At 46.2% G+C, this 26827-nt stretch overlaps 1 protein-coding gene across 1 annotated transcript in view; it reads left to right on the forward strand.

The window, feature by feature from the left end:
• LOC147107646 (potassium/sodium hyperpolarization-activated cyclic nucleotide-gated channel 2-like) overlaps window positions 1–26827 on the forward strand; it is a 206419-nt gene that overhangs the window by 120254 nt on the left and 59338 nt on the right. Inside the window, exons 6-7 of the mRNA XM_086006852.1 lie at window positions 17179–17272; window positions 19304–19431. Of these exons, the coding sequence (XP_085862978.1) occupies window positions 17179–17272; window positions 19304–19431 (222 nt within the window). The remainder of the gene's footprint in view (window positions 1–17178; window positions 17273–19303; window positions 19432–26827) is intronic.

The raw sequence follows: 26827 nt of genomic DNA on the forward strand, positions 1-26827 counted from the left end.
AATGGCAAGAAACTGGAAAGTACTGAAGTACAAAGGGATCTGGGGCTCCTGGTGCACGAAACTCAAAAGGTTAGTATGCAGGTGCAGCAAGTGATTAAGAAGGCCAATGGAATGTTGGCTTTCATTGCTAGGGGGATAGAATATAAAAATAGGGAGGTATTGCTTCAGTTTTACAAGGTATTGGTGAGACCGCACCTGGAATACTGCATACAGTTTTGGTGTCCATACTTAAGAAGACACACTTGCTCTCGAGTCAGTACAAAGAAGGTTCACTCGGTTAATCCCGGGGATGAGGGGATGGACATATGAGGAGAGGTTGAGTAGATTGGGACTCTACTCATTGGAGTTCAGAAGAATGAGAGGCGATCTTATTGAAACATATAAGATTGTGAAGGGGTTGGATCGGGTGGATGCAGGGAGGATGTTCCCGATGATGGGTGAAACTAGAACTAGGGGGCATAGTCTTAGAATAAGGGGCTGCTCTTTCAAAACTGAGATGAGGAGGAACTACTTCACTCAGAGGGTGGTAGGTCCATGGAATATGCTGCCCCAAAAAGCTGTAGAAGCTACATCATTACATAAATTTAAAACAGAAATAGACAGTTTCCTAGAAGTAAAGGGAATTAAGGGTTACGGGGAGTGGGCAGGAATTTGGACATGAGTCTAGGTTCGGATCGGACATGGCCCTATGGGTAGCGGAGCGGGCCCAGGGGCCATGTAGCCTGATCCTGCTCCTATTTCGTGTGTCTAATTCTGTTAGATTCAGGAGATGGTTCTGTGATAGTAGATTGGTGGTCAGGATTAGATCAGCCATGATCTTATTGAATGGCGGAGCAGGCTCAAGGGGCCGATTGGCCTACTCCTGCTCCTATTTCTTATGTTCTTATTTTAAAAGAAGTTCAGCACCTGCCACACCACTCCCTGTACACTTTTGAAATTTGAAACAACTATGGAAAGCACCAAAAACGTGTAGAATTGTAGCAACAGCCAGAAGAAATCAACCAGCAACTAACCTGTAAGTAGTTGATGATCCATTTAAGTAGCACTAGTGGGGGGCCCTTCATGCTGCTTATTGTGTGTTCAGCTGTGCGAGGTTAAGAGAGGGCATCAGCTGGAATGTGTAGTTACAAAATGGCAGCGTTGGCATGAAATCAGTGTTGCACGCTGATTAACATCATGATCTGCCTGCTCTGCATACTTCTGGCGGACATTAAGTGTGCGCGCGCTAACCCCTTTACCAACATTGCGTCCAGCGTGCTTCGGGTCAGAAGTATGTGCGTGCCGCGGATGCCATTTTGGAGCCCTATGGGCAATTGTAACAAAAGAAAAGGGCGATACCGAACCCAATTTAACGCTGTAGTAAGTGATAATTACTGCTGAACAACCTCTCTGGCCCTGAAAAATTATTTTTTTAAGTGTGGAGTCTCATTCCCTCAGAAGAAAATTAATGTTGCAGATTATAATAAAAATAAACATTTAAATCATTTTTTATTATAGTTTTCCTGTTTTGCTCTTTTATGTATTGCCTTTAATCCCATGTGTCTGTCCGAATCTTTATTTCGCACCCTTTACAATGATTTACATCTAATTTATATTTCCTGTTTTTTACTTCCTGCTTTGCTGTCTGCATGTGTCGGTGAGTATTCTTCAATCTGATTGGTTTGCAGATGACATGAAACTTGGAAATGTAGTAAACAATGAGGAGCATAGTAAGAGACTTCAGGAGGACATAGACAGACTGGTGAAGTGGGCAGACACGTGGCGGCAACAACAACAACTTGTATTTATATAGCGCCTTTAACATAGTAAAACGTCCCAAAGCAGTGCACAGGAGTATTTTAAGACAAAAAATTTGACACCAAGGCACATAAGGATAAATTAGGGCAGGTGACCAAAAGCTTGGTCAAAAAGGTAGGTTTTAAGGAGCGTCTTAAAGGAGGAAAGAGAGGTAGCGAGGCAGAGAGGTTTAGGCAGGGAATTCCAGAGCTCAGGGCCTAGGCAACAAAAGACACAGCCACCAAAGGTTGAGCGATTATAATCAGGGATGCACAAGAGATCAGAAATAGAGGAGTGCAGATATCTCAGGGTGGTTGTGGGGCTGAAGGGGATTACAAAGATAGGAAGGGGCGAGGCCATGAAGGGATTTGAAAACAAGGATGAGAATTTTGAAATCGAGGCGTTGCTTAACCGGCAGCCAATGTAGGTCAGTGAGCACAGGGGAGATAGGCGAACGGGACTTGGTGCGAGTTGGGATACGGGCAGCTGAGTTTTGGATGACCTTAAGTTTTTGTAGGGTGGAATGTGGGAGGCCAGCCAGGAGCGCGTTGGAATAGCCAAGTCTAGAGGTAACAAAGGCATGGATGAGGGTTTCAGCAGCGGATGAGGTTAGGCTAATGAAATTTAATGCAGAGAAGTGTGAAATGATACATTTTGGTCGGAAGAATGAGGAGAGGCAATATAAACTATACAATTTTAAAGGGGGTGCAGGCAATGTTCCCAGTAATTAAATAGCGCGGCTCATTTAAGGGGCTATGCGACCCATTCACAGTTTCCTTTAACATTGAAAAAGCCAGTCCCGGGCTGTGCAGGACCGGCAGAGAGCTGCGCGGCTGCGTGGCTGTGCAGCTTATATGGAACGTTTGGTGCAGGAACAGAAAGACCTGGGGGTGTATGTACACAAATCTTTGAAGGTGGCAGAACAAGTTGAGAAGGCTGTTAAAAAAGCATATGGGATACTTAGTTTTATCAATAGAGGCCTAGGGCAGGATTTTCATTGTGCCGTGGAGTCGGGATTGGAGGCATGGGGGGGGGTGGTTAAAATCCCAAAATCAGTGGTCCCGACCCCTTCCCGCACCTAAACCCGCCTCCATGCCAGTTTCAAAGGAGGCGGGCACCCGCCCCGCACTGGGACCCACCTACCCGAGGCGGGAAGGGATTAGTGCCAATTAACTGCCTGTTAACAGGCAGTTAACAGGCAGTTTTTAGCCTAATCCCTATTTTTGATTTTGAAGCGTGGGATTCCCGACGGCTCCAAACCACGCCAAGTTAGAGGAGGCGGGCCGTCGGGTTGAAGGACTTGGAGGGGTCGAGATGTCGGTGTTCAGGTGAGTGATGTGTGCATGAGTGCAAAGGTAAGTGTGTTTGGTGTGTCTAAAGTGATTAAGTTTTACATACCATTTCTTACCTTTTCAGTCTTCCTTCCTTTAGGTTCCGGGAGTCCCTCATCTCACCGGCACAGAAAGCAGAATGGCTGCAAACTGTCAAAAGTGACAGCCTTCAGCTTACTGTGCAGGAGAGATTTCTAACTGAGTCTGTGGAGAAGGACTCAGGTTAGAAGTAAGACTGTCAGTGTTTGACAGCTTCAAACAGCTGTGAAACACTAATATTTCATCTGTCAAAAGCTCTTGACAGATGAAATTTCAGTCTATGACGTCACCTGTTGCCGGGTGGCCCTTAATTGGCCTGCTGAGCCCGCTGGGCGGGCTCAACAAGGTCAATCAAGTTAAAATCGCGTGGATTGGCCGCATCTCGATGGAGGCGAGACAGCAACCCTGAAATTTGTAGTCCCGCCTCCAACCCGACTCCTGAGTTAAATTCCTGCCCATAGAGTACAAAAGCAAGGAAGATATGCTAAACCTTTATAAAACACTGGTTAGGCCTCAGCTGGAGTATTGTGTTCAATTCTGGGAACCACGTCTTAGGAAGGATGTGATGGCCTTAGAGAGGGTGCAGAAAAGATTTACTGTAATGGTACCAGGGATGAGGAACTTCAGTTATATGGAGAGACTGGAGAAGCTGGGAACAGAGAAGGTTGAAAGGAGATTTGATAGAGGTGTTGAAAATCATCAATGGTTTTGATAGAATAAATAAAGAGAAACTGTTTCCAGTGGCAGAAGTGTCAGTAACCAGAGGGCACAGATTTATTAGTGGGCATCGCTGGCAAGGCCAACATTTATTGCCCATCCCTAATTTACCTTGAAAAGGTGGTTGTGAGCTGCATTTTTGAACCGCTGCAGTTCATGTTGTGAAGGTACTCCCACAGTGCTGTTAGGTAATGAATTTTTTATCTTACTATACTTTTTTGTAGGAGTTACATACAACTGAGTAGCTTGTTAGGGCATTTTAGAGGGCACTTCAGAGTCAGCCATATTACTGTGGATCTGGAGTCACACATAGACCAGATAGCAGGTTTCCTTCCTAAACGACATTAGGCGACAAACTTGGGCGTTTAAATTTAAGTGCCTTGGTGTAGATTAAAAGATATACGTGTTCCAAATTTTAAAACTAAATTAATTAATTGAGATGGGAGACCAGGCAATGTGTTGTTGTTGTTGCATGTGGGAGTTGGTGGACATCATTGAGGTCCAAGGCGACCACATCTGCAGCAAATGTTGCTGCTCGAGAAACTTTGGCTCAGAGTTGATGAGCTGGAGTCCAAGATTCAGACACTGCGACACATTAGGGAGGGGGAGCGTTACCTGGAAATTAAGTTCCAGGAGGCAGCCACACCCACTAGAGTAATTACTTCCAATTTGGCCCATGGTCAGGGACTTCAAGCGAGGCAGGTATTGGGATCCAGGAGGTAGTATGGAGGAGCCTCAGCCCATGGCCTTGTCTAACAGGTATGAGATTCTTGCTTCCTGTGTGGACGAGGGCGGGGACTGCAGGGAGGATGAACAATCTGACCACAGCACCGTGGTACAGGGAGCCATTCAAGTGGGGGGAGTAAAAAGAAATGTTGTAGTGATAGGGGATAGTATAGTTAGGGGGATAGACACTGTTCTCTGCAGCCGAGAGCGCGAGTCTTGAAGGCTGTGTTGCCTGTCCGTTGCGAGGGTTAAGGACACCTCCCCATGGCTGGAGAGAAACTTGGAGTGGGAGGGGGAGGATCCAGTTGTCATGGTCCACGTAGGCATCAATGACATAGGTAGGACAAAGAAAGAGGTTCTGCTGAGAGAGTATGAGCGACTAGTGGCTAAATTAAAAAGCAGAAACACAAAGGTAATAATCTCTGGATTACTACCTGAGCCACGAGCGAATTTGCATAGGGTAAATAAGATCAGAGAAATGAACGAGTGGCTCAAAGACTGGTGTGGGAGAAATGGGTTTCGATTTGTGGGGCACTGGAATCAGTACTGGGATAAGAGGGAGCTGTTCTGTTTGGATGGGCTTCACTTGAACCATGCTGGGGCTAGAGTCCTGGTGAATCGAATAACTAGGGCTGTAGAGAGGGCTTTAAACTAAATAGTCGGGGGGAGGATCCAGGTGAGCGGGAATTTAAAAAGTCAGTGAGAAATGAGAAAGCAATAGAGCAGAATAGAGATGGGGGAAATAATAACCAGAGTGTGACAGGAAGTGGCAGAATGTTTAAAAATAAGAGTGCAACAGAAAATGGGGCCAAAACAAGGAGTAATGGTAAAAAGACAAAGTTAAAAGCTCTATATGTGAATGCACGCAGCATTCATAACCAGATAGATGAGTTGACGTCACAAATAGATACAAATGGATATGATCTGATCACTTGCAGAGATGTGGTTGAAAGGTGATCAGGGCTGGGAACTGAATATTCCAGGGTATTTGACAATTCGGAAGGATAGACAGGAAAGGGAAGGTGGGGTGGCTTTGTTGGTAAAGGATGGGATCAGTGCAGTGGTGAGAAGTGATATTGGCTCAGAAGATCAAGATGTAGAATCGGTTTGGGTGGAGATAAAAAATAATAAAGGGAAAAAGTCTCTGGTGGGCGTAGTCTACAGGCCCCCGAACAGTAGCAATACTGTTGGACAGAGTATAAATCAACAAATAATGGACGTCTGTAAAAAAGGTACGGTAATAATCACGGGTGATTTTAATCTCCATATTGATTGGACAAATCAAATTGGCCATGGTAGTCTTGAGGAGGAGTTCATAGAGTGCATCCAGGATGGTTTCCTAGAACAGTATGCAATGGAACCAACCAGGGAGCAGACTATCTTGGATCTGGTACTATGTAATGAGACAGAATTAATAAATGATCTCATAGTAAAGGATCCTCTAGGAAAGAGTGATCATAGCATGGTTGAATTTCAAATTCAGTTGGAGGGTGAGAAAGTTGTATCTCAAACCAGTGTCCTGATCTTAAACAAAAGCAATTTCAGTGGCATGAGGGCAGAACTGGCTAAAGTGGACTGGAAAAATAAATGAAAGGGTAAGACAGTTGAAATGCAGTGGCGGACATTTAAGGAGATATTTCATAACTCTCAACAAAAATATATTCCAGTGAGAAAGAAAGATTTTAAGAGAAGGGAGCACCATCTGTGGCTAACTAAGGAAGTAAAGGATGGTATCAAATTGAAAACGGAGGCATACAATGTTGCCAAGATTGGTGGGAGAGCAGAGGATTGGGAAATTTTTAAAAACCAGCAAAGGATAACTAAAAAAATAATAAAGGGAGAGAAGATGAATTATGAGAGTTAACTGGCAAGAAACATTAAAACAGATAGTAAGAGCTTCTACAGGTATATAAAAAGGAAGAGGGTAGCTAAAGTAAACGTTGGTCCCTTAGAGGATGAGACTGGGGAATTAATAATGGGGAACGGGGAAATGGCAGAGACTCTGAACAAATATTTTGTATCTGTCTTCACGGTAGAAGACACTAACAACATCCCAATATTGGATAATCAAGGGGCCACAGGGAGGGGGGAACTAAAGACAATCACTATTGTAGTGTCCGTGTGTTGATAGAGACACTGAAGACAGGAGTTGGTTCATAGGTGTTTACTAAGGAAAGTCTGGAGGGGTACTAACGGATATAACACAATATACAGGCTTATATAGCCCGAGTGGCCATTACCGGCATTACAGCACACATGGGGCTCTTAAAGGCACATACACTACAATTCCTCCCCTTTTAGCTAACCAGTACATCATATTTTAACTAATTATTAATTACATATTATAAGAAAAATAATATACACATGGCTGTAGTTAATTAATTATAAGTCAGTCTCTCTGGAGGCTTCCTGACTCGGTCCGGATAACGCCTCGGTGGTGTAGTAGTTTCTGGTGGTGTAGTAGGTTCTTTTGGCAAGGTTGATTCGGCTTGAATGCCAGTGTCGGGTTCATCGGGTTCCAGTATCACCGGATCGGAGGTAGATATGGGTATCTCTACTTCATCGTTAGGCGTATAGAGTTGTGGTGTAGGTTGTCCCTTTTCGGATGACTCTATGATTTGGTCAGCATGGCGCCTTATTATGCTTTCTCCGATGTCCACGGTATACATCAGTGGTCCTAGTCATGTGCAGATAGTTCCAGGCTGCCATTTCTCGGTACGGTAGTCCCGGGCCAAAACTTGTTGACCTATCTGGAAGGTTCTAGTTGGCCTTTCATTCATGCCTTGAAACTGCCGGTTCTCCACGTCCCTTCTGATGTTGGGCTTGACCAAATCCAGCCGGCATCTTAGGTTTCTATTGAAGAACATCATGGCGGGAGTTTGGTTGGTAACCATATGTGTTGCATTTCTGTATGCGAACAAGAAGTTATCCACCTTGTGCTGAAGTTTTATGTCTTCATTACCCATGGCCTTTATGGCCTTCTTGAAGGTCTGGACAAACCTTTCAGCCAATCCATTGGTGGCGGGATGTTATGGGGCGGACGTATAGTGCTTAACCCCATTGTTTTTTAAGAACTTCCTGAATTCTTCGGACACAAATTGCGGTCCATTATCAGAACAGATCTGTTCCGGCAGCCCATTCCTGGCAAATATGGTTCTTAATACTGTGATGGTTTTTTCTGTGGTGGTGGAGGACATCTTTATTACCTCCGGCCACTTGGAGTGTGCATCAACCGCGATTAAGAACATTGAGTCCATAAATGGACCAGCAAAGTCAATGTGTACCCTTTGCCAGGGAGATGAGGGCCACTCCCATGGATGTAGAGGGGCTTGTGGTGGAGCGTTTTCGACCTTCTGACATCCTGGGCAGCTCTTGGTCATTTCTTCGATGTCTCCATCGATACCTGGCCACCATACAAACGCCCTGGCTAGGTTCTTCGTTTTCACTCTACCCAGATGCCCCTCGTGAAGCTCCTTTAGCACTTTATCCTGGAGTTTGGGTTGAATCACCACTCTGGATCCACACATCAAGGTTCCTCGGCACACTGACAGCTGTTCTCTTCTTTGCGAGAATGCTGGCAACAGTGGTTCGCCATGTGCTGGCCATCCCTTCACTGTTAAATCGTAGACTCGTGAGAGAGTCGGGTCATTTCTCGTCTCCCTTTCAATGGCAGAATTTGTTACTGGTAGACATTCCACTATGGTTGAGTGGAACATCTCCACTGGGTCTACTGTAGGTGCCTCTTCTACCGTTGGCAACGGTAGGCGCGATAAACCGTCAGCATTCCCATGCTGTTTTGATCCTTTGTACTCTATGTTGTATTGGTGTGCCCCTTGAAAAAGGGACCACCTCTGTAGCCTTTGTGCTGTCATAATGGGAACACCCTTTTTAGGGTTGAATATGGAGATGAGGGGTTGATGGTCAGTCAACAAGGTAAATTTTTGTCTGTGTAGGTAATGGTTGAATTTCTTCACTCCCCATACCAGGCTGAGTGCTTCCCTGTCGATCTGGGCATAGTTACGCTCAGCTGAGTTCAATGAGCGTGACGCAAAAGCTATCGGCCGTTCCGAGCCATCAGGGAATTTATGCGATAATACTGCTCCTATGCCGTAAGGGGATGCATCGCACACCAGTCTGATTGGCAATGATGGGTTGTAATGAGCCAAAACTCCTTCGGATGTGATTAAGTCTTTGAATTTATGGAAGGCATTTTTGCAGTCTTCGTTCCATTTCCAAATTACTCCTGTTTGTAGCAGTTCATTAAGAGGGTGTAGAAGAGTTGATAAGTTCGGTAAAAATTTATGATAGTAATTTATTAATCCCAGGAACGACCTTAATTGTGAGACATTTTCAGGTGCTGGGGCTTTTATGACAGCTTCAATTTTTTCAGGTGACTTATGCAACCCTTCCTTATTTATTATGTGGCCACAATATGATATTTGATTTCGGAAAAATTCGCACTTGGGGCGATTTGCTCGTAGGCCCCGTTCTCTCAGCCTAGTGAGCACCTGCTCCAAATTGGCAAGGTGCTCGTTGTCGTTTTCTCCTGTTACAAGAATGTCGTCCAGGTAGCATTGAGTACCCGGAATCCCTTGGAGGACTTGCTCCATAGCTCTTTGCCAGATAGCTGGAGCGGATGCTACTCCGAAAACTAGTCGATTGTACTGGTACAGACCTTTGTGTGTATTTATCGTGAGATATTTTTTAGAGGCCTCTTCAACCTCCATCTGTAGATATGCCTGTGCCAAGTCAATTTTGGTGAAACGTTTCCCTCCGGATAGTGAGGCGAAAATATCTTCTATCCTCGGAAGATGATACTGTACCGTGTGAAGGACTGGGTTTACCGTCACCTTGAAGTCTCCACAGATGCGAATTTTTCTCTGTTCTTCAGATTTATTATTATTCAATGCTTTCTTCATGACTGGAACGATGGGTGTTGCCCACTCGCTCCAATCTATTTTGGATAATATGCCTGCATTTTCCAAATTCTCCAGCTCTGCCTCGACTGCTGGACGAATTGCGTATGGCACTGGTCTTGCTTTAAAAAACTTGGGAATTGCTGCATCTTCCACTTTTATTGAGGCGGTGATGCCTTTCAAGGTTCCTAGTTTCTCTTGAAACACTTCTTTGGCGTTGGCCAAGATGTCTTTTAATCGTTCAGGTATGATGTCATCATCGTTTTTTTTCTTACTGGTCACCGTCAGTGCCTGAATGGAGTGCCAGTCTAAACGTATTTTCCTGATCCATTCACGTCCTAACAGCGGTGGGCCACCATCTTGCAGAATGTATAAATACAACTTTTGTATTTCCTTGCCGTTGTATACAACAGGCACCCTTATTTTTCCTTTGGGGTATACTTTCTGCCCCGTATATGCTTTTAAGATAATGGATGTGTCTTTTAAAGGTATATGCGGAAATAGCCTCTCGTAATCCCGTCGATTTATTACGGTCAGAGCTGATCCTGTATCTAGCTCCATTTTAACTGGGGACCCTGCTATCATGAGGGTAACCCAAATGGTCTGGTAATCATCTTTGGCAAGTACATTATGTAATTTGAGACAGCTTAGTCTCTTGTTTTCGGAGTCGCTATCGCTCTTCTGGTCTTCGGAGCTACTGTCCGTCATCATTTGTACCTTTCTGTACTTTTCTTTATTGATTTTTCTTTTCCTGTCTGTGGATTTATTTTGTCCAGATTGGCATACCCGTGCAATGTGTCCAATCTTTCCGCATTGCCTGCATGCTTTGTCCTTGAACCAGCAGTCCCTCTGGTTATGGGTGGATCTGCCACAGCGATAACATATTTCGAAACCCTGTGTCATTTCATGGGTGCCAAAGTCCTGTGTCTTTTGTTGTATCTCTGCAGCTCCTCTTGCTGCTGCTTCGTATGATACAGCCATACTGAAAGCCTTGTCCAGTGTTAAATTTTTTTCAGAAAGCAGCCTTTTTTGTGTTCCTTCACTTAAGAGACTGCAGACGAATTTGTCTCGAAGATAATCTGCTAGTCCTGCCCCAAATTGGCAGTGTTTTGATAGCTTTCTTAATTCGGTGAGGTAATCAGCGTTACTTTCATTCGTGTGTTGATTTCTCTTGAAGAATTTGAATCGTTCCGCTATCAGCAGCGGTGTTGGGTTTAAGTGCTCCTGCAGGGTATCAACAATTTCTTTAAAATCCTTGTCCTTTGGTTTGGCTGGAGTGATTAAATTTCGTAACAGCCCGTATGCCTTTGCGCCCATTAAATTCAGCAGTACTGAAGCTTTTTTTTCATCTTCTATTCCATTTGCCCTGCAATATACCTCTACTCTTTCCACATATGTGGTCCAATCCTCTATTTCGCTATCAAAAGCATCAATATTGCCAGACTTAGGCATCTTAGAAAAGATATGGCGCTTCCCGCGCTTTTCTTTCTTTTCTGCAGAAAAGATATGGCGCTTCCCGCGCTTTCCTGCCGCTGCTGCCGATGACAACGCTGTTTCCCGCGGTTTCCGTTCTTTTTTTATTTATTTATTTACAGTTGGAGACTCGTTCCCGCCAGACTTTCTCTCTAGGTCTGAACGCCGACCTGCTTGCAGCGCCGGCCGTCTCCCGAGTGCTCCCTCCCCGTCTGTTATTTCTTGCCTCCGATTTCGCTGCTTGTCCCAGCTGTAGAGCCAGCCGCTGGAGCCCCAGCCTGACGCCCAGGAAGGATTAGCGCAGTACCTGCCACCAGCTTGGCCAGCTGGTGAAACCACAGCTTCTTTCACTTTCTTGAGTCTTCTGGACGCCCGAGGAATCGATGTCCTTGAGGTGCTGCCGAATTGCAGGTAAGTCCGTTTCCACTTCGTCGCCACTGTAGTGTCCGTGTGTTGATAGAGACACTGAAGACAGGAGTTGGTTCATAGGTGTTTACTAAGCAAAGTCTGGAGGGGTACTAACGGATATAACACAATATACAGGCTTATATAGCCCGGGTGGCCATTACCGGCATTACAGCACACATGGGGCTCTTAAAGGCACATACACTACAACTATCACTAAGGAAATAGTATTTGGTAAAATAATGGGACTAAAAGACGACAAGTCCCCTGGACCAGATGGCCTGCATCCCAGGGTCTTAAAAGAAGTGGCTGGAGAGATAGTGGATGCATTGGTTGCAATATACCAAAGTTCCCTGGACTCTGGAGAGGTCCCAGCAGCTTGGAAAACTGCAAATGTAACACCCCTATTTAAGAAAGGAGGGAGATAGAAAGCAGGAAACTATAGACCAGTTAGCCTAACATCTGTCGTTGGGAAAATGCTGGAGTCCTTCATTAAGGAAGCAGTAGCAGGGCATTTGGAAAATCATAATGCAGTCAGGCAGAGTCAGCATGGTTTTATGAAAGGGAAATCATGTTTAACAAATTTGCTGTAGTTCTTTGAGGATGTAACGAGCAGGGTGGACAAAGGTGAACCAGTGGATGTGGTGTATTTGGATTTCCAGAAGGCATTCGATAAGGTGCCACATAAAAGGTTACTGCGTAAGATAAGAGCTCACGGAATTGGGGGTAATATATTAGCATGGATAGAGAATTGGCTAACTAACAGAAAGCAGAGAGTCGGGATAAATGGGTCATTTTCCGGTTGGCAAACGGTAAGTAGTGGGGTGCCGCAGGGATCGGTGCTGGGGCCTCAACTATTTACAATCTACATTAATGACTTGGATGAAGGGACCGAGTGTAATGTAGCCAAGTTTGTGGATGATACAAAGATGGGTGGGAAAGCAAGTTGTGCAGAAGACTCAAAGAACCTGCAAAGGGATATAGACAGGCTAAGTGAGTGGGCAAACATTTGGCAGATGGAGTATAATGTGGGAAAGTGCGAGGCTATACACTTTGGCAGGAAAAATAAAAAAGCAAATTATTATTTAAATGGAGAGAGATTACAAAATGCTGCAGTTCAGAGGGACCTGAGGGTCCTTGTGCATGAAACACAAAAAGTTAGCATGCAGGTACAGCAAATAATCAAAAAGGCAAATGGAATATTGGCCTTTATTTCAAAGGGGTGGAGTATAAAAGCAGGGAAGTCCTGCTACAACTGTACAGGGTATTGGTGAGACCACACCTTGAGTACTGCGTACAGTTTTGGTCTCCTTCTTTAAGGAAGGATATACTTGCATTGGAGGCAGTTCAGAGACGATTCACTAGGTTAATTCCAGAGATGAGGGGGTTGACTTATGAAGAAAGAAAGGTTGAGCAGGCTGGGCCTATACTCATTGGAATTTAGAAGAATGAGAAGTGATCTTATTGAAACATATAAGATACTGAGGGGGCACGACAAGGTAGATGCAGAGAGGATGTTTCCCCTCGTGGGGAAATCTAGAACGCAGGGGCACAGTTTTAGAATAAAAGATCGCCCTTTTAGAACTGAGATGAGGAGGAATTTCTTCTCTCTGAGGGTCGTTAATCTGTGGAATTCTCTGCCCCAGAGAGCTGTGGTGGCTGGGACATTAAATACATTTGAGGTGGAGATAGACAAATTTTTGCAAGATAAGGGAGTGAAGGGTTATGGGGAGTGGGCGGGGAAGTGGCTTTGAGCCCAAGATCAGCCATGATCCTATTGAATGGCGGAGCAGGCTCGAGGGGCCAAGTGGCCTATTCCTGCTCCTATTTCTTATTTTCTTATGTAGTGATAATTTGATAGCTTCATGGTCACCATTACTGATACTAAGGCCGCGATTTTGCCAACCAAGGTGGGGTTGGTGTCGAGGTCCTAGCCCGCTGGCTACTGCAGCCCGCACTTTCCAAGTCGTTGTATGTGATTGGACTTGTTAAGCCCACCCTGCAAGGTTCCCGGACAATTAAAAGGAAGCAGGTCTGATGACGTCATTTGATGACACGTCATCAGCCAGTTTCCTTAAAGGGACCATGCCCAAATTGATTTTGACAGTTCTGTTGTCAGTGTTCTACAGCATTGAAGTGCTGCAAGCACTGCACTAAGGTGCACGGTTGCACCCACGCTCTCCCATGACTCCCTCCATATGCTTCTGGAGGGAGTCACAGCACGCAGGAAGGTTCTCTTCCCTTCCCAGGAGGTCAATGTGAAGGGATAATTACTAGCCCTAGCCCCTTTAGGGCTACCCCGGATCAGGCGTATTCTTTAGACGTTCACTTTCAACTAAAGTTTGAGGTAGCCGAATCCTAAAGAGGCATAATTGGGTCTAAAGGTCTGGACTATCTCTCCCTAAAGGAAAGGAACAACCTGAAAATGTTACCGTCCTACAGATAGCACTTTTAATAAGTTTAGCTAGACTGTAACGTTCTGGATATCATGAGGGTCCGGAAAACTCCCCCAGAATTCTGCAACTCCTCACCAAAGAGTGTACAGAGATTGAGTTCGCGAGTTTTTGATACAGAAGTCTGATGTGAGACAATTCTAAAAATATATAGATTTATTAAAGAATCGACATGTAATTTACAGTTGGTGAGTCAATTGCAACATTAACAGTTCCAAAAAGAGAAAGCCTACAATCTTATTATCAGAGAACTTTACTCTCAAATCTTAACTTCGCTACAGTTTTACAGTTCTTAAAGTTCTATTCAGGATATCCACCAAAATCAAATACCTTTGATCCCCGAGGTACAAAGAGTTGGAGATTTACAGAGCTGCCTCTGAAGCCGAGAATCGCTTTGCCCCTTTAAAGTGAGTCTGTTATCCCATTTGAGAGTTCAATATTCATACCCTTTTCCAGTGGTATTTCCTTTAAGGTTTTCTGCTAATGTAAGCTAATTATCTCTAGTCATTTTTCTGCTGACCCCTGCAATTCTTACCGTCACCTCAGCTGGTAGCATTACAGAATTATGGCCTAGAAATTGGGTTGGGGCGCCAAAGTGGCGCAAAAGTCGCCTGAGCGCAGGATTTAGCACAGTGATCGGAGTAATACCGATCGCCAGAAATTCAGTTTCAGTGCCCCTCGAGGGACACGGGGTGAGGCTCGAGGCGCTCCGCGTCCCTCTTAGGGCGCTGAAACTGATTATCGCAGCGCAACGTGCTGCAGCGCCACACGCTGCGGCATGGCACGCTGCAGTACTGCAGGCCTTCCTCCCACTGTTAAGAGGGAGTTGCCTGCAACAGCGCGATCCCCGCTTGCGAGTGCCGGCAAATGAGCCCGGCACCAAGGAGAAGTGCCGGGCTCTCGGGAAACAGCCGGCAATGCTGCGGGGGGGGGGGGGCGGTTAGGAGGCCGGGGACGGAGGTGCTGGCAGGCGGCCGCCGATAAAGCGGCCGCCCCGCACCTCCACCTTAACTTGCGCCGCTGCTGGCACAGTAAGGCCCCGTGAACTGGGCGCGGGTAGCGAACGGCGCAACTGAGGCGTTCACTACCAAATATCGCGAATGGGGCGCTGCGCACACCGATTACGTCATCGGTGGCGGCGCAGCGCAACAGGCTAACGGCACCATTAGCGCCCCTCCTGAATATCGTGGGAGGCACAGCCAGTGGCGCTACAGCCACTGCCTGCCTCTTTAGGCGCTAACAGGTGGCACTACTCACCCAATTTCTCCCCCTATGTCTCTTCTCTAGGTGTTCTAAGTTTACCATAAAAAGCGGTGTAACGGTAGGTGTGTTTTTTACTTGATGTCATTTTTAGGAAGGCAGCTGTTTCTTACTTTTATGTGCTTCTTTACGAAGTGTAAATTAGAACACCTTATCCGGGGTGAAGCATTGTTTCATTCCGAAAAGTTCAGCCTGCCGGAGCCTGTAACCTTCTGTTTCAATAAGGTTATTGATTCAGTGTCAACAACTATCTTATCTCTATAGCCAGAATGCTTTCACAGCTTTTTCATAGTTAGGTTTCTCGATTTCCAAACCCAGTTTGTCATGTTTTGATAAGGCCAGAATTCTTTCAAAAGTGTATTTTTCTGAATAGGTTATATGGCTTATTCCTTCACAAATGCAGCCTGGTTGCACATTGCACAGGAGGGCACAAGCAGGGATATTGTCAGGACGACTAGGCTGCAGTGGCGCAAGCCTTTCAATGATCCCAGTAATGATCACAAAACGTTACTGCCAAGCCACACTCAACTTCATCCTGCTGTGCCGCTTATCACATCCACATCACTCTGCCTTCCCTACCCTACTCCTGCACATCTTTACTCACACCAACTTACCTTGCACCTCCACCCATTCCTCTCTATATACATTATCACTTCCCCATTTGACTAGCCACCCCTTATACTCACCCTCATCCTACTGCAAGCATACCAACTAACAACACACAAGGGTAGGCACTTGGGTGGTTTAGGCAATGTTCATGTAAAGTTTCTGTTAATGTGCTGTCAACCGTTGAAATCTTTATTTTCAACACTTTGCCTTCTTGGACAGATTTGTGTGTACCTTTGGAAGTGGCTTAGTGAGTTATAGTGAATGGTGAGACATAAGGGTACACCCCCCTCCCCAACAATGGTGATGAGTGTGAAAGGAACGGCATGGGCATTGTAATTATGCTTTATGGTGTTGGTGTGGGGTAGTGCCAACCTGGCGCATCATTTGGTATCCAGGGTATACAGCATCAAGTGTACAGCATGAAGTGAAGTAAATCTGGCCATGGTCAGGCTACCCTTGGCGTCCCGGGCAGCAATGTGGTCGGGTGCTGACGCCCTGTGTCCTGTGCAGCATCAGTTGATTGCGGGGAAGGCTGGTGTTGTTGTTGCTGCTGGTGTGCCTGATGATGCTGGTGTTGGAGCTGACCTTGGTGGGATTCTGAGGACCAAGGTGAGATATTTTCAAGGGCAGCAATGCTGATGGAATAGATGGCAGGTGAGGTTGAGATGACAGAAGCGATCTGTCAATGGTGAGGGAGGTTGTTTCAATGACATGGCACTGGATAGAGAGTTGGCTTCAAACACTTGCAAGCTGCAGAAAGCTCACTCTGTCTTCCAAATGCAGTAACCCACAGTTTCTGAGCTTTGAAAATGAACAGCTCTAACATGGGATCTTTCATACAACTTTGGCAGCTGTCAGGTCATGAGATAAATTAGTGCTGAATCCACACACAACATGCTGAGCTGACATGTTCCCCGAGCAGCGGGTAACCCATGGGAGCGCACGTAAAATTGAAATGTAGGCTTAAAATAACAGTTAATTGGATGTTAACAACCCATTTAATGATGTGAATTGCCTCCCACGCCGCTTGGTGTCGGGTCTGTTCAGCGCCGACAGACTCGACACCTGGGAGACTCGCATGGAGGTGGGTTGACAGCGGATTCCTTACCCGCTGTCAATCTTTGCTCTTTTGACAGCGGACCCGCCTCAGAAGCAGCCCTCTGAGCGCCGGCAAAATTCAGCCCCAACTTTTTATTTCAGATTTTTTTTTAAACTGAATTCAAATTCATAAACTGCTATGGTGGGACATGAACTTACATCTCCAGATTATTAGTCCAGGATTACTAGTCCAGTGACATCACCACTACACTACCATATCCAGTGCTGTACATTTTCAATATTATAATATGGGCTTTTTATTATACTTATAAAATAACTGGGTTAACTTGTACACCACGCCATTATTTGAGATATCCTAAATGTCATATTAATATTGTAAATTTGTGTACAGAAGAATTGTGTTTTATTTTACAGGAAGGATGGTGGGCTGATCAGTATTCAGCTGGAATGCTTCGTGCTATCTCTCACACACTAGGCAACGGTTATGGGACAGGAGGCGTACCTACAGGTGCCAAAATGTATCAAAGTATATCAGCAATCAGATCTAAGCTTAAAACAGAGTTCAAACACCCTGATAAGCTGTATTTTCCATCCAAGTCCCCTGAAGAAAATTTACATATTTTACTATTGAGCAATGAACACTGCATGAAAAGAACCAAATGTCAGTTTGTGCAGTCGTTGCTGTAATAAATCTCCTATGTATATTTGGGATTTGTAGTCCGATTACAGGGATTAACTTCAATGTCTACATGACTAAAATTCATGCACATACATATACTGAGGGAGTGCAGAACTGTCGAAGGTGCCGTCTTTCGGATGAGACATTAAACCAAGGCCCCATCTGCTCTCTAAGGTGGATGTAAAAGATCCCAAGGCACTATTCAAAGAAGAGCAGGGGAGTTATCCCCGGTATCTTGGCCAATATTTATCTCTCAATCAAAATAATTAAAACAGATTATCTGGTCATTATCACATTGCAGTTTGTGGAACCTTGTGTGGAAATTGGCTGCCACCGCAGCACGGTGGCATAGTGGTTAGCACTGTTGCCTCACAGCGCCAGGGACCCGGGTTCGAATCCGGCCTCGGGCGACTGTCTGTGTGGAGTTTGCACATTCTCCCTGTGTTTGCGTGGGTTTCCTCTGGGTGCTCCGGTTTCCTCCCACAGTCCAAAGATGTGCGGGTTAGGTTGATTGGCTATGATAAATTGACCCTTAGTGTTAGGGGGATTAAATACGTGGGGTTACGGGGATAGGGTGGGATATGTGTTGGTGTAGGGGTTATGGGGATCGGGTGGGATATGTGTCAGTGCAGGCTCGATGGGCCGAAATGGCCTCTATCTGCACTGTGGGGTTTCTGTGATTTCTGTGATTACAACAGTGACTGTACTTCAGAAGTACTTAATTGGCTGCAAAGCACTTTGGGACGTCCTCAAGTTATGACACGCTATATAAATGCAAGTTCTTTCTTTTTATTTCTTTATTGCATGGTCACTATATAGTTAGCACATGGTGCCTACAGAGAAATACATTGGCGCATTAAGATAGTCAGTATTTTGTGTAGCTGTTAGCCTAGAGTTTCCTCTTTTGGTGTAATTTATGTTAGCATAGCGATTGCAAGTTTAGACAGACTCGAATGGAAAGCTGCTGTTACACCCAGTTTCTCTAGGTCAGTCCATTAGCATGATTTAGGGGGAAAATTTGGATAGGATACCAATGATGGGGGCAGAAAATTGCATGTAAGTCAATTTTAAGGGATGAAGACAATTAAAAGGGAGCATCACAGTAGGGGACAGAAATTCTGAAAGCTTTTAGAGAGCTCCAAAGGCATCTCAATCCAGTTAGCAGCCTTTGTAAAGGCTGACGAGGCAGAGAAATAAAAATCCCACACAACGCAGTCACCTCCCACACAGCCACACGTCGCTCCTCAAAAAAGTCAGAAGGGAATCACAAGGTACAATTGTGCTCCCCTTTCTGATAACTTCCCATTACTATGGCTCAATTAGTTACTGTTAAAATATGGCCGATGGACTAGTGCACACAATTTATGGACTAAAAAGTAAATGCCTGTCAGTTAAAATTTACACTTTAAAGGTGCTTCAGGAATGGAAATATTTGGACCTACTTGTTGATGTTTTAATAGCATACACATATACTATTGTCAAGCGTCTATCGTGAAAATTGAGGAGACAGTGAGCAAGTAACTTGTTCTAAGGTCCTCCTACCTGCTCTCTTGTTGACCACTTGGACATGCATAAGAATAGTTGAGGATGGATCGTCATCAAAGTAGATGTTCCTTCCATCCTTTTAGAGAAGCACCAAACCTCCTCTCAGTGCTGCTAATTACGGTCCACCAACGCACTGCAGTATAGTGATATCAATCTCAAATCTACTTTGTTACAATCAGTATTAAAAAAAGTAGAGGGAAAGGTTATGTCATTAAAAAATGTAAAAATTGCAGGCAATGTTTAATACTAAAAGGATTGTTTTTTCAGTAATTATAATTCATGCAATAAGGTATTTTTCAATGAACTATCTTACAGAATTAACAGAAGTTGCAGTCACGGTGGTCAGTATGATTTCTGGAGCTCTGATACATACAATAATGGTGGCAAATGTGGCGGCTATGGTATTAAATGCAGACACTCCAGGACGAATGTACAGAGAGAAGGTTTGTGAAGTTTAATGTGAAAAAATGCTTCTGTCTAGTTATAATGTATAGACATGCTTAACAAAACCTAGTTTTTCTGTCTATGTCAGCTCATCAGTTTTTCAGTGTAGTTATCTTAGAGTAAACTTCCATTTTTAATTGATAATCTAACATTTAAATTCATCTCTCCATCAGATTTAAACTATAGAAATTGATCTTTGAATGTGTCCTATTCTCCAAACATTTTTGTTAGTTCAGAGGATGCTATAGAAACATCGTGAGACGAGGATTTACTTAAGGCTGGTGCTGGGATTAGGAATCTAGCAAAAATGTTCTGTTGGAGTTAAAAGGAAACACTTGATGAAAAAGTTTGTCAAACTTCAGCCTTTGTAAACATGACACAATGATTTTTATTATATCAGTTACTTAATCAGTAAGACAATGATGTTTCAATTCTGGCTTTAGCACTAATAAACTATATTGGCCCAGTAATTCCGTTCCAAACGCGTGAGTACGGTCGGGGTACTCACGCGTCTGGCCGGAGGAAATGCCGGTTTTCAGCATGCACAGCGCATGCGGAGAAAACCGGCATTTCCTGTCCTCTGAACAAAGGGGTTCAGAGGCACAGCGCGTGCGACTGCACAGGCAGCGCGTGCGCAGTGAACTTCGTCGATTTCATTCATGGATTCAGTGAGGTTAAGTCCTTACAACTTACACATGAAAAAAGCATGTGTAAAGTTGCTCCAGAGGCTGCGGAGGAAGATATATTTTATCGTGGAGCTTCTGAAAGGCAATATTTTTGTTTGGGAAAGGGAGGAAAGTTATTTTAAGAAATGATGAGGTAAGTTTTAAAGTTTAATTTTTTTTTTAAACGGGTTTTCAGTACTGTAGGTAGAAGGAGCAATTGTGGCTGTGTGAATTGAATTTGCTGTGTTTATTAAATGTGAAAATGACTGTTCTAAAATGAGTAATGTAACATTTCCAACATTTTTAAGAAAGAAACTGTTCATCAGTAATATATTCTTTTAAGTAATTATGTATGTATGTCCGTATATATTCCTTTACGTACATGTATATATTCCTTTACTTATATGTATGAATGTATGTATTTAATTATGATTTTCCAATAAGTTACTTTCTCTGAAAGTCATAATTAAATACATACATTCATACACATAAGTAAAGGAATATATACATACATATACGCAAAGGAATATATACAGACATACATACATAATTACTTAAAAGAATATATTACTGATGAAAAGTTTCTTTCTTAAAAATGTTGGAGTCATTTTCACATTTAATAAACACAGCAAATTCAATTCACATAGCCACAATTGCCCCTTCTACCTACAGTACTGTAAACCCGTTTTAAAAAACAAAAATAAACTTTAAAACTTACCTCAGCATTTCTTAAAATAACTTTCCTCCCTTTCCCAAACAAAAATATTGCCTTTCAGAAGCTCCACGATAAAATATACCTTCCTCTGCAGCCTCTGGAGCAACTGTACTCATGCTTTTTTCATGTGTAAGTTGTAAGGACTTAACCTCACTGAAAGCATGAATGAAACCGGCGAATTTTACTGCGCCCGCGCTGCCTGTGCAGTCGCACGCGTTCTGCCTCTGAACCCCTTCGTTCAGAGGACAGGAAATGCCGGTTTTCCCCGCATGCGCTGTGCATGCTGAAAACCGGCATTTCCTCTGGCCAGACGCGTGAGTACCCCAACCGTACTCACGCGTTTGGAACGGAATTACTGGGCCGTTCATTTTACATGTCAATAAAATGAAAAATTTAACAATTGCACGATTTGCCCCCTCGCATCTGCGACTGAGGGTCCAAGGAGGTGCATTGCGCAAGAGGTCATCGTCGTACGTATCCTCACACTGTTCCCTTTCGGGAACTGTATGAAGTGGTGGAAGGATTTCTGGCCACGTTAACGCTCCTTCCGTGACCATAACCATCTTCATACCAGCCATTAGGGTGGTTAGTCCTATGGCGTGAGGGTTTTACGGGCTCCCACAACCCATCTGAGGGGGGGGGGGCCACCCACACCCGCGGACGCAAGTATCCCGCTGGATGTCCACCCAGAATTTATAGTTGGAGCTCCGACTCCACTTGCCGGGACTGTCTGGAGCGGGGTTCGAAACCCTACTCCTTCTGGCCCAGCGGTGGGGATGCTTACCGCTACGCAAAAGGCCCACTCCGCGCAAAAGGTGACACCCATACGTTTCCTGCGCCTTTTCCCTCCCCGTGACTGGAGCTCTATGCTGCCACTTGAAAGACCAAGCTATCATCTGTCCTTTTTGCGGCGCCTTTGACTTCTCATTACCAATGATGAGCAGGCGCTGCGCCTCCACCTCGTTGAGGAGATTGCTGAGGTCATCATCAGTTCAATTGTGAGTTCTTTTAATGCCGTGAATTGTGCTCATTCCAGCCATTTCACGTTGCTAATCTGAGTGGGCCTTTGGCGTAGCGGTAGCATCCCCACCGCTGGGCCACACGGCGTAGGGTTTCTAACCCCGCTCCAGACAGTCCCGGCAAGTGGAGTCGGAGCTCCAGCTCTAAATTCTGGGTAGACATCCAGTGGGATATTTGCGTCCGTGAGTGTGGGTGGCCCCCCCCCTCGTATAGGTTGTGGGAGCCCGTAAAACCCTCCCGCCATAGGACTAACCACCCTAATGGCTGGTACAAAGATGGTTACGGCCACGGAAGGAGCGTTAATCACGGCCAGAAATCCTTCCACCACCTCATACAGTTCCCCAAAGGGAACAGTGTGAAGACACATACGACGACGACGTTGCTAATTAAATAAATGGAATGAAAAAAATGCTTTCAGGGCTTTTAAAAGTCTTTAAATCGCTTTAATTCTGTTTAAAACTACTTCAGATTCTTCAAAATAATGTAAACGTTTTTAAAAGCTTATAAAAGTTACCAAAAGCTTCTTACAAATACCAAAACCTATTTAAAATGCTGCTCTACATGTAAAAATGCTTTGCAGCTTGTGAGAAACATTGGGGGCGTGTCCTTTTAAAATGAGACCTCAAGGGGCGTGTCTCACTTGCACTGCGCCCTCCAGGCTTCGCGCTGGCTGCACTCCTGGGCGGCGTGACGTCAGACGCTGCCCGGGAGTCAACATTTTAAAACAGCAATTCCAGGCGTCCCTGAAGCTCAACGGCCGGCGCGTCGGGTAAGTGCAGATCGGGGGCTTGCACGCGCGGCAAGCCCCCGACCCGAATTTCTGCCCCAATATATTAAATTTACTATGTATGTTATGCACTTCTTATTTGGGCATCATCATTCGGTCAAGTGATGCCCAAGGTGGCTCTCAATAGGATTTATCCTTATAAGGCTACCTATCACACAGCCATTTTTGCAGTTGCACACAAGATATGTCATATGCTCCTAAAGCTGTAGATCCCCATGCCTATACCTATACAAATGCACTTTGAGGGAAATTTGTTTTTTTACTGATAATCTGTGGGTAATGCTGCGGGAGATCCACTAATAATGTACAAAAAAATAGAAAATATCAAAACACTCTACTGCTCAGATCAGGTGCTGTGGTGCTCTAAAATGATGTGTTGTGGCGGAGCCACCAAAGGACTCAGAGCAGTTGTACATAATTCCTTTAACAGCATTGTAGTTACAGCCTGTGTCTGTACCTTTAATTACACTGTTTAACTGTACTATGTCTAGTTACCTTCACAGCACAGTTTTAACGTGATAACGTCATGCCATTAGTCACGTGATTCCCCCAATGGTGGGAAGAACGTGATGACGTCATAACGTCAGCCATCGGACCAGCCCAGCAGTCCTTGTGGAGCCTTCAGAGAGAACAGACCTACTATCGATGTATTCCAGCAGTTTCCAGTTAAAACCAGTTTTGTTTCATTAAAGTTCTTTGTTTTAATTGCCTGAGTCGAAATCAGTCTTTTCGCTAGGAACCTCCGTTCCTACATTGGTGACCCCGAATTCTACGAACATTTTTGGTGGAAGATTTTGTCATGGATACGAACGCCGTGACCCTGAAACTGCCACAATTCTGGGAGCAACAGCCAGCCGCCTGGTTTATTCAGGCTGAAGCTCAATTTGCAATTCGGAACATCGTCGTGGATTCGACCCGGTATTACTACGTGGTCTCCGCCCTCGACAGCAACACAGCCTCACGGATCGTCAGTCTCCTCGGTAGCCCACTGGATGACGGCAAGTACGATACTCTAAAGGCGCGGTTGCTCCAGGTCTTTGGCCTCTCGAAGTCGGAGCGTGCTCGCAGACTTCTCGCTATGCCCGGCCTTGGGGACTCCAAACCGTCTGAGCTCATGAGCCAGATGCTCACGATCTTGGGTGCCGAACCGGAATGTTTCCTCTTTAGAGAATTGTTCCTCTGTCAGCTTCCAGAACCAGTACAAACTGCCTTAGCCAGCTCTGCGATCACAGACTGCGCTGAACTCGCGGCAGAAGCTGACAAAATATTCACAGTAACCCAACAATGCTGCGCAGCCACGAGGCACCCAACCCCCACAGACGCGACTCCAGCTCCTCAGGTGGTGGGCTGGTGCTGCTACCACGCCCGTTTTGGCGCGAAAGCCAGACGCTGCCGTCCTCCCTGCAGTTTTTCACCAAAAAAAACCCAACAAAGCTCCCGCAGCGTTTTTCGCGAAGGAGGACCGGGTCTAAAGGGCACACCGCGGCCGCGATGTCCGTTGGATCTTCAGGGAAGCTTCTTTACATCACAGACTCCCTATCGGGTCGTTGTTTTCTCTGTGACACCGGCTCGCAGTGCAGTATCCTGCCCGCGTCGAGGCTTGATCTCCAAACCGGGGCCCACGGCCTTCCCCTCGAGGTGGCTAATGGCGCGGCCATTCGTACTTTCGGGAAGCGGCGGGTCCAACTGAGCTTCGGCGGTCAGCGCTTCTTTTGGGAATTTGTCACGGCCAAGGTCTCGCAGGCCATCCTGGGGGCGGATTTTCTGTGCACGAACGGGTTCCTCGTCGACGTCCGGCACTGCCGTCTAATCAACGCAGCCACGTTCAATTCGAACCCCTGCCACCGCAGCACCGCTGTGTCGTGGTCCGTCGCCTGCGCGTACCCATTGTCAGATAAATTCACTCATCTCGGGGAGTTCCCGGAGCTGACCAGGCCCACTTTCTCTTCCTCGGTCATGAAGCATGGTGTGGAGCACCATATTACCACGACGGGCTCCCCGGTTTACGCACGGGCCCGAAGGCTGGAACCCGGCAAGCTCGCAGCGACAAAGGCAGAGTTTGACACTATGTAGCGGCTGGGAATTATTCGACGATCGGATAGTCCCTGGTCTTCGCCGCTCCACATCGTTCTGAAACCTGGTGGCGGCTGGTGCCCCTGCGGTGACTACCGACGGCTGAATGATGCTACTACCCCCGATCAGTACACGATCCCACATATACAAGATTTTTCGGCCCATTTGGCGGGGAAGTCCATTTTTTCTAAGGTCGACCTCGTCTGCGGGTATCACCAGGTTCCCGTTCATCCGCAGGACATTCCAAAAACTGCTGTTATCACACCGTTCGGGCTTTTCAAGTTCCTACGAATGCCGTTCGGTTTAACGAATGCAGTGCAGGCTTTCCAGCGGCTTATGGACTCTGTGCTCCGTGATCTCCCGTTCATTTTCGTCTATCTTGACGACATCCTCATCGCCAGTGCTAGCAAGGAAGAGCACATCGGGCATCTTCGTACTCTCTTCACATGCCTTAGCCAGCATGGATTAATCATCAACCCGGCCAAGTTCCAGTTTGGCCTGCAAATCATCGATTTTCTGGGACACTGCATCACCTCGGATGGCGCCGTCCCCCTAGCAACGAAGGTGGAAGCCGTCATGTCTTTTCCGTGCCCACGGACCGTCCGGGCCCTCCAGGAGTTCCTGGGAATGGTACATTTCTACCACCGTTTCGTACCCAAGGCGGCTCTGCTTATGCAACCTTAGTACGAGGCCCTCAAGGGCAAATCTGGCAAAGACACAGTCGGCTGGACAATCGAAATGGACCAGGCTTTCGGGAACACCAAGAGGGCCTTGGCTGATGCAACCATGTTGGCGCACCCTCTTCCAGGCGCCACCATTGCCCTTACTACGGACGCGTCCGACTACGCCATCGGTGCAGTACAAGAGCAATGGGTCAATGGCACGTTGCAACCACTGGCATTTTTCAGCTGTCAGCTGAGAAAAAACGAAAGAAAATACAGCACCTTTGACCGAGAGCTACTGGCACTTTTCCTGGCCATCTGCCATTTCAGGTTTTTGTTAGAAGGACGTCCCTTCACGGCTTTTGTCGACCACAAGCCCCTTACCTTCGCCATGTCGAAGACCACAGCACTGTGGTTGGCTCGTCAGCAACGTCACCTGACGTACATTTCGGAGTTCACGACGGACATTCAACATGTATCTGGTAAGGACAACCTGGTGGCAGATTGTCTCTCCCGCGCGGCGGTCCAGGCGGTTCATCTCGGCATTGATTACGCTCGCATGGCTGAGGATCAGATATCAGACCCAGAGGTTCAAGCATACAGAACCGTCCCGTCAAGTTTCCAACTGGCCGATGTCAGCTTTCAGGCCGCAGGCACCACGCTCCTTTGTGATGTCTCCATGGGCGTTCATCGACCCATCGTGCCAGCCGCGTGGCGCCGGACGGTTTTTGACGCGATAAACGGGTTGTCGCACCCGGGTATGCGGACTTCACAGCGTCTTATGTCGACTAAGTTCGTCTGGAAAGGTATGCACCTGGATGTCCGGGACTGGGCCAACACCTGCGTGGTCTGCCAGAAGGCCAAAGTCCAGCGACATGTCAAGGCACCAATAGCTCCGTTCGTTGTTCTGGAGCGTCGTTTCGACCACGTTCATGTGGACCTCGTTGGGCCGCTGCCACCTTCCCGTGGTTTTACTCATCTCCTCACCGTGGTGGACCGCACCACCAGGTGGCCAGAGGCAATTCCTTTGGTTGCCACCACCTCGGCAGACGTCGCTAGAGCCTTCATCTCCTGCTGGGTCACTCGGTTCGGCGTACCGGCAGACATCTCCTCCGATCGTGAGCCACAGTTTACCTCGGAGCTTTGGAACGCTGTAGCTCAGGGGCTCGGCGCCAAACTTCATCACACCACCGCCTATCATCCACAAGCGAACGGCCTGTGCGAGCGATTCCACAGGTCGCTCAAAGCCGCCTTACGGGCCAGTCTTCAAGGCGCAGGATGGGTAGACAGGCTCCCTTGGGTCCTGTTAGGTCTTCGCACGGCGCCCAAGGATGATCTCCAATCTTCTTCAGCGGAGTTGGTTTACGGCCAGCCACTCTGAGTTCGGGGTGATTTTCTTCCTTCTTCCACGGAGCCATAGTCCGCCTCTCAGTAGCTCGTCAGCCACCAGGAAGCAGCCAAGTGTTTCCTCCC

This window comes from Somniosus microcephalus, chromosome 14, assembly GCF_052327205.1.
Source record: "Somniosus microcephalus isolate GS21.2 chromosome 14, FLI_Smic_1.0, whole genome shotgun sequence".
In the NCBI taxonomy this organism is placed as follows: domain Eukaryota; kingdom Metazoa; phylum Chordata; class Chondrichthyes; order Squaliformes; family Somniosidae; genus Somniosus; species Somniosus microcephalus.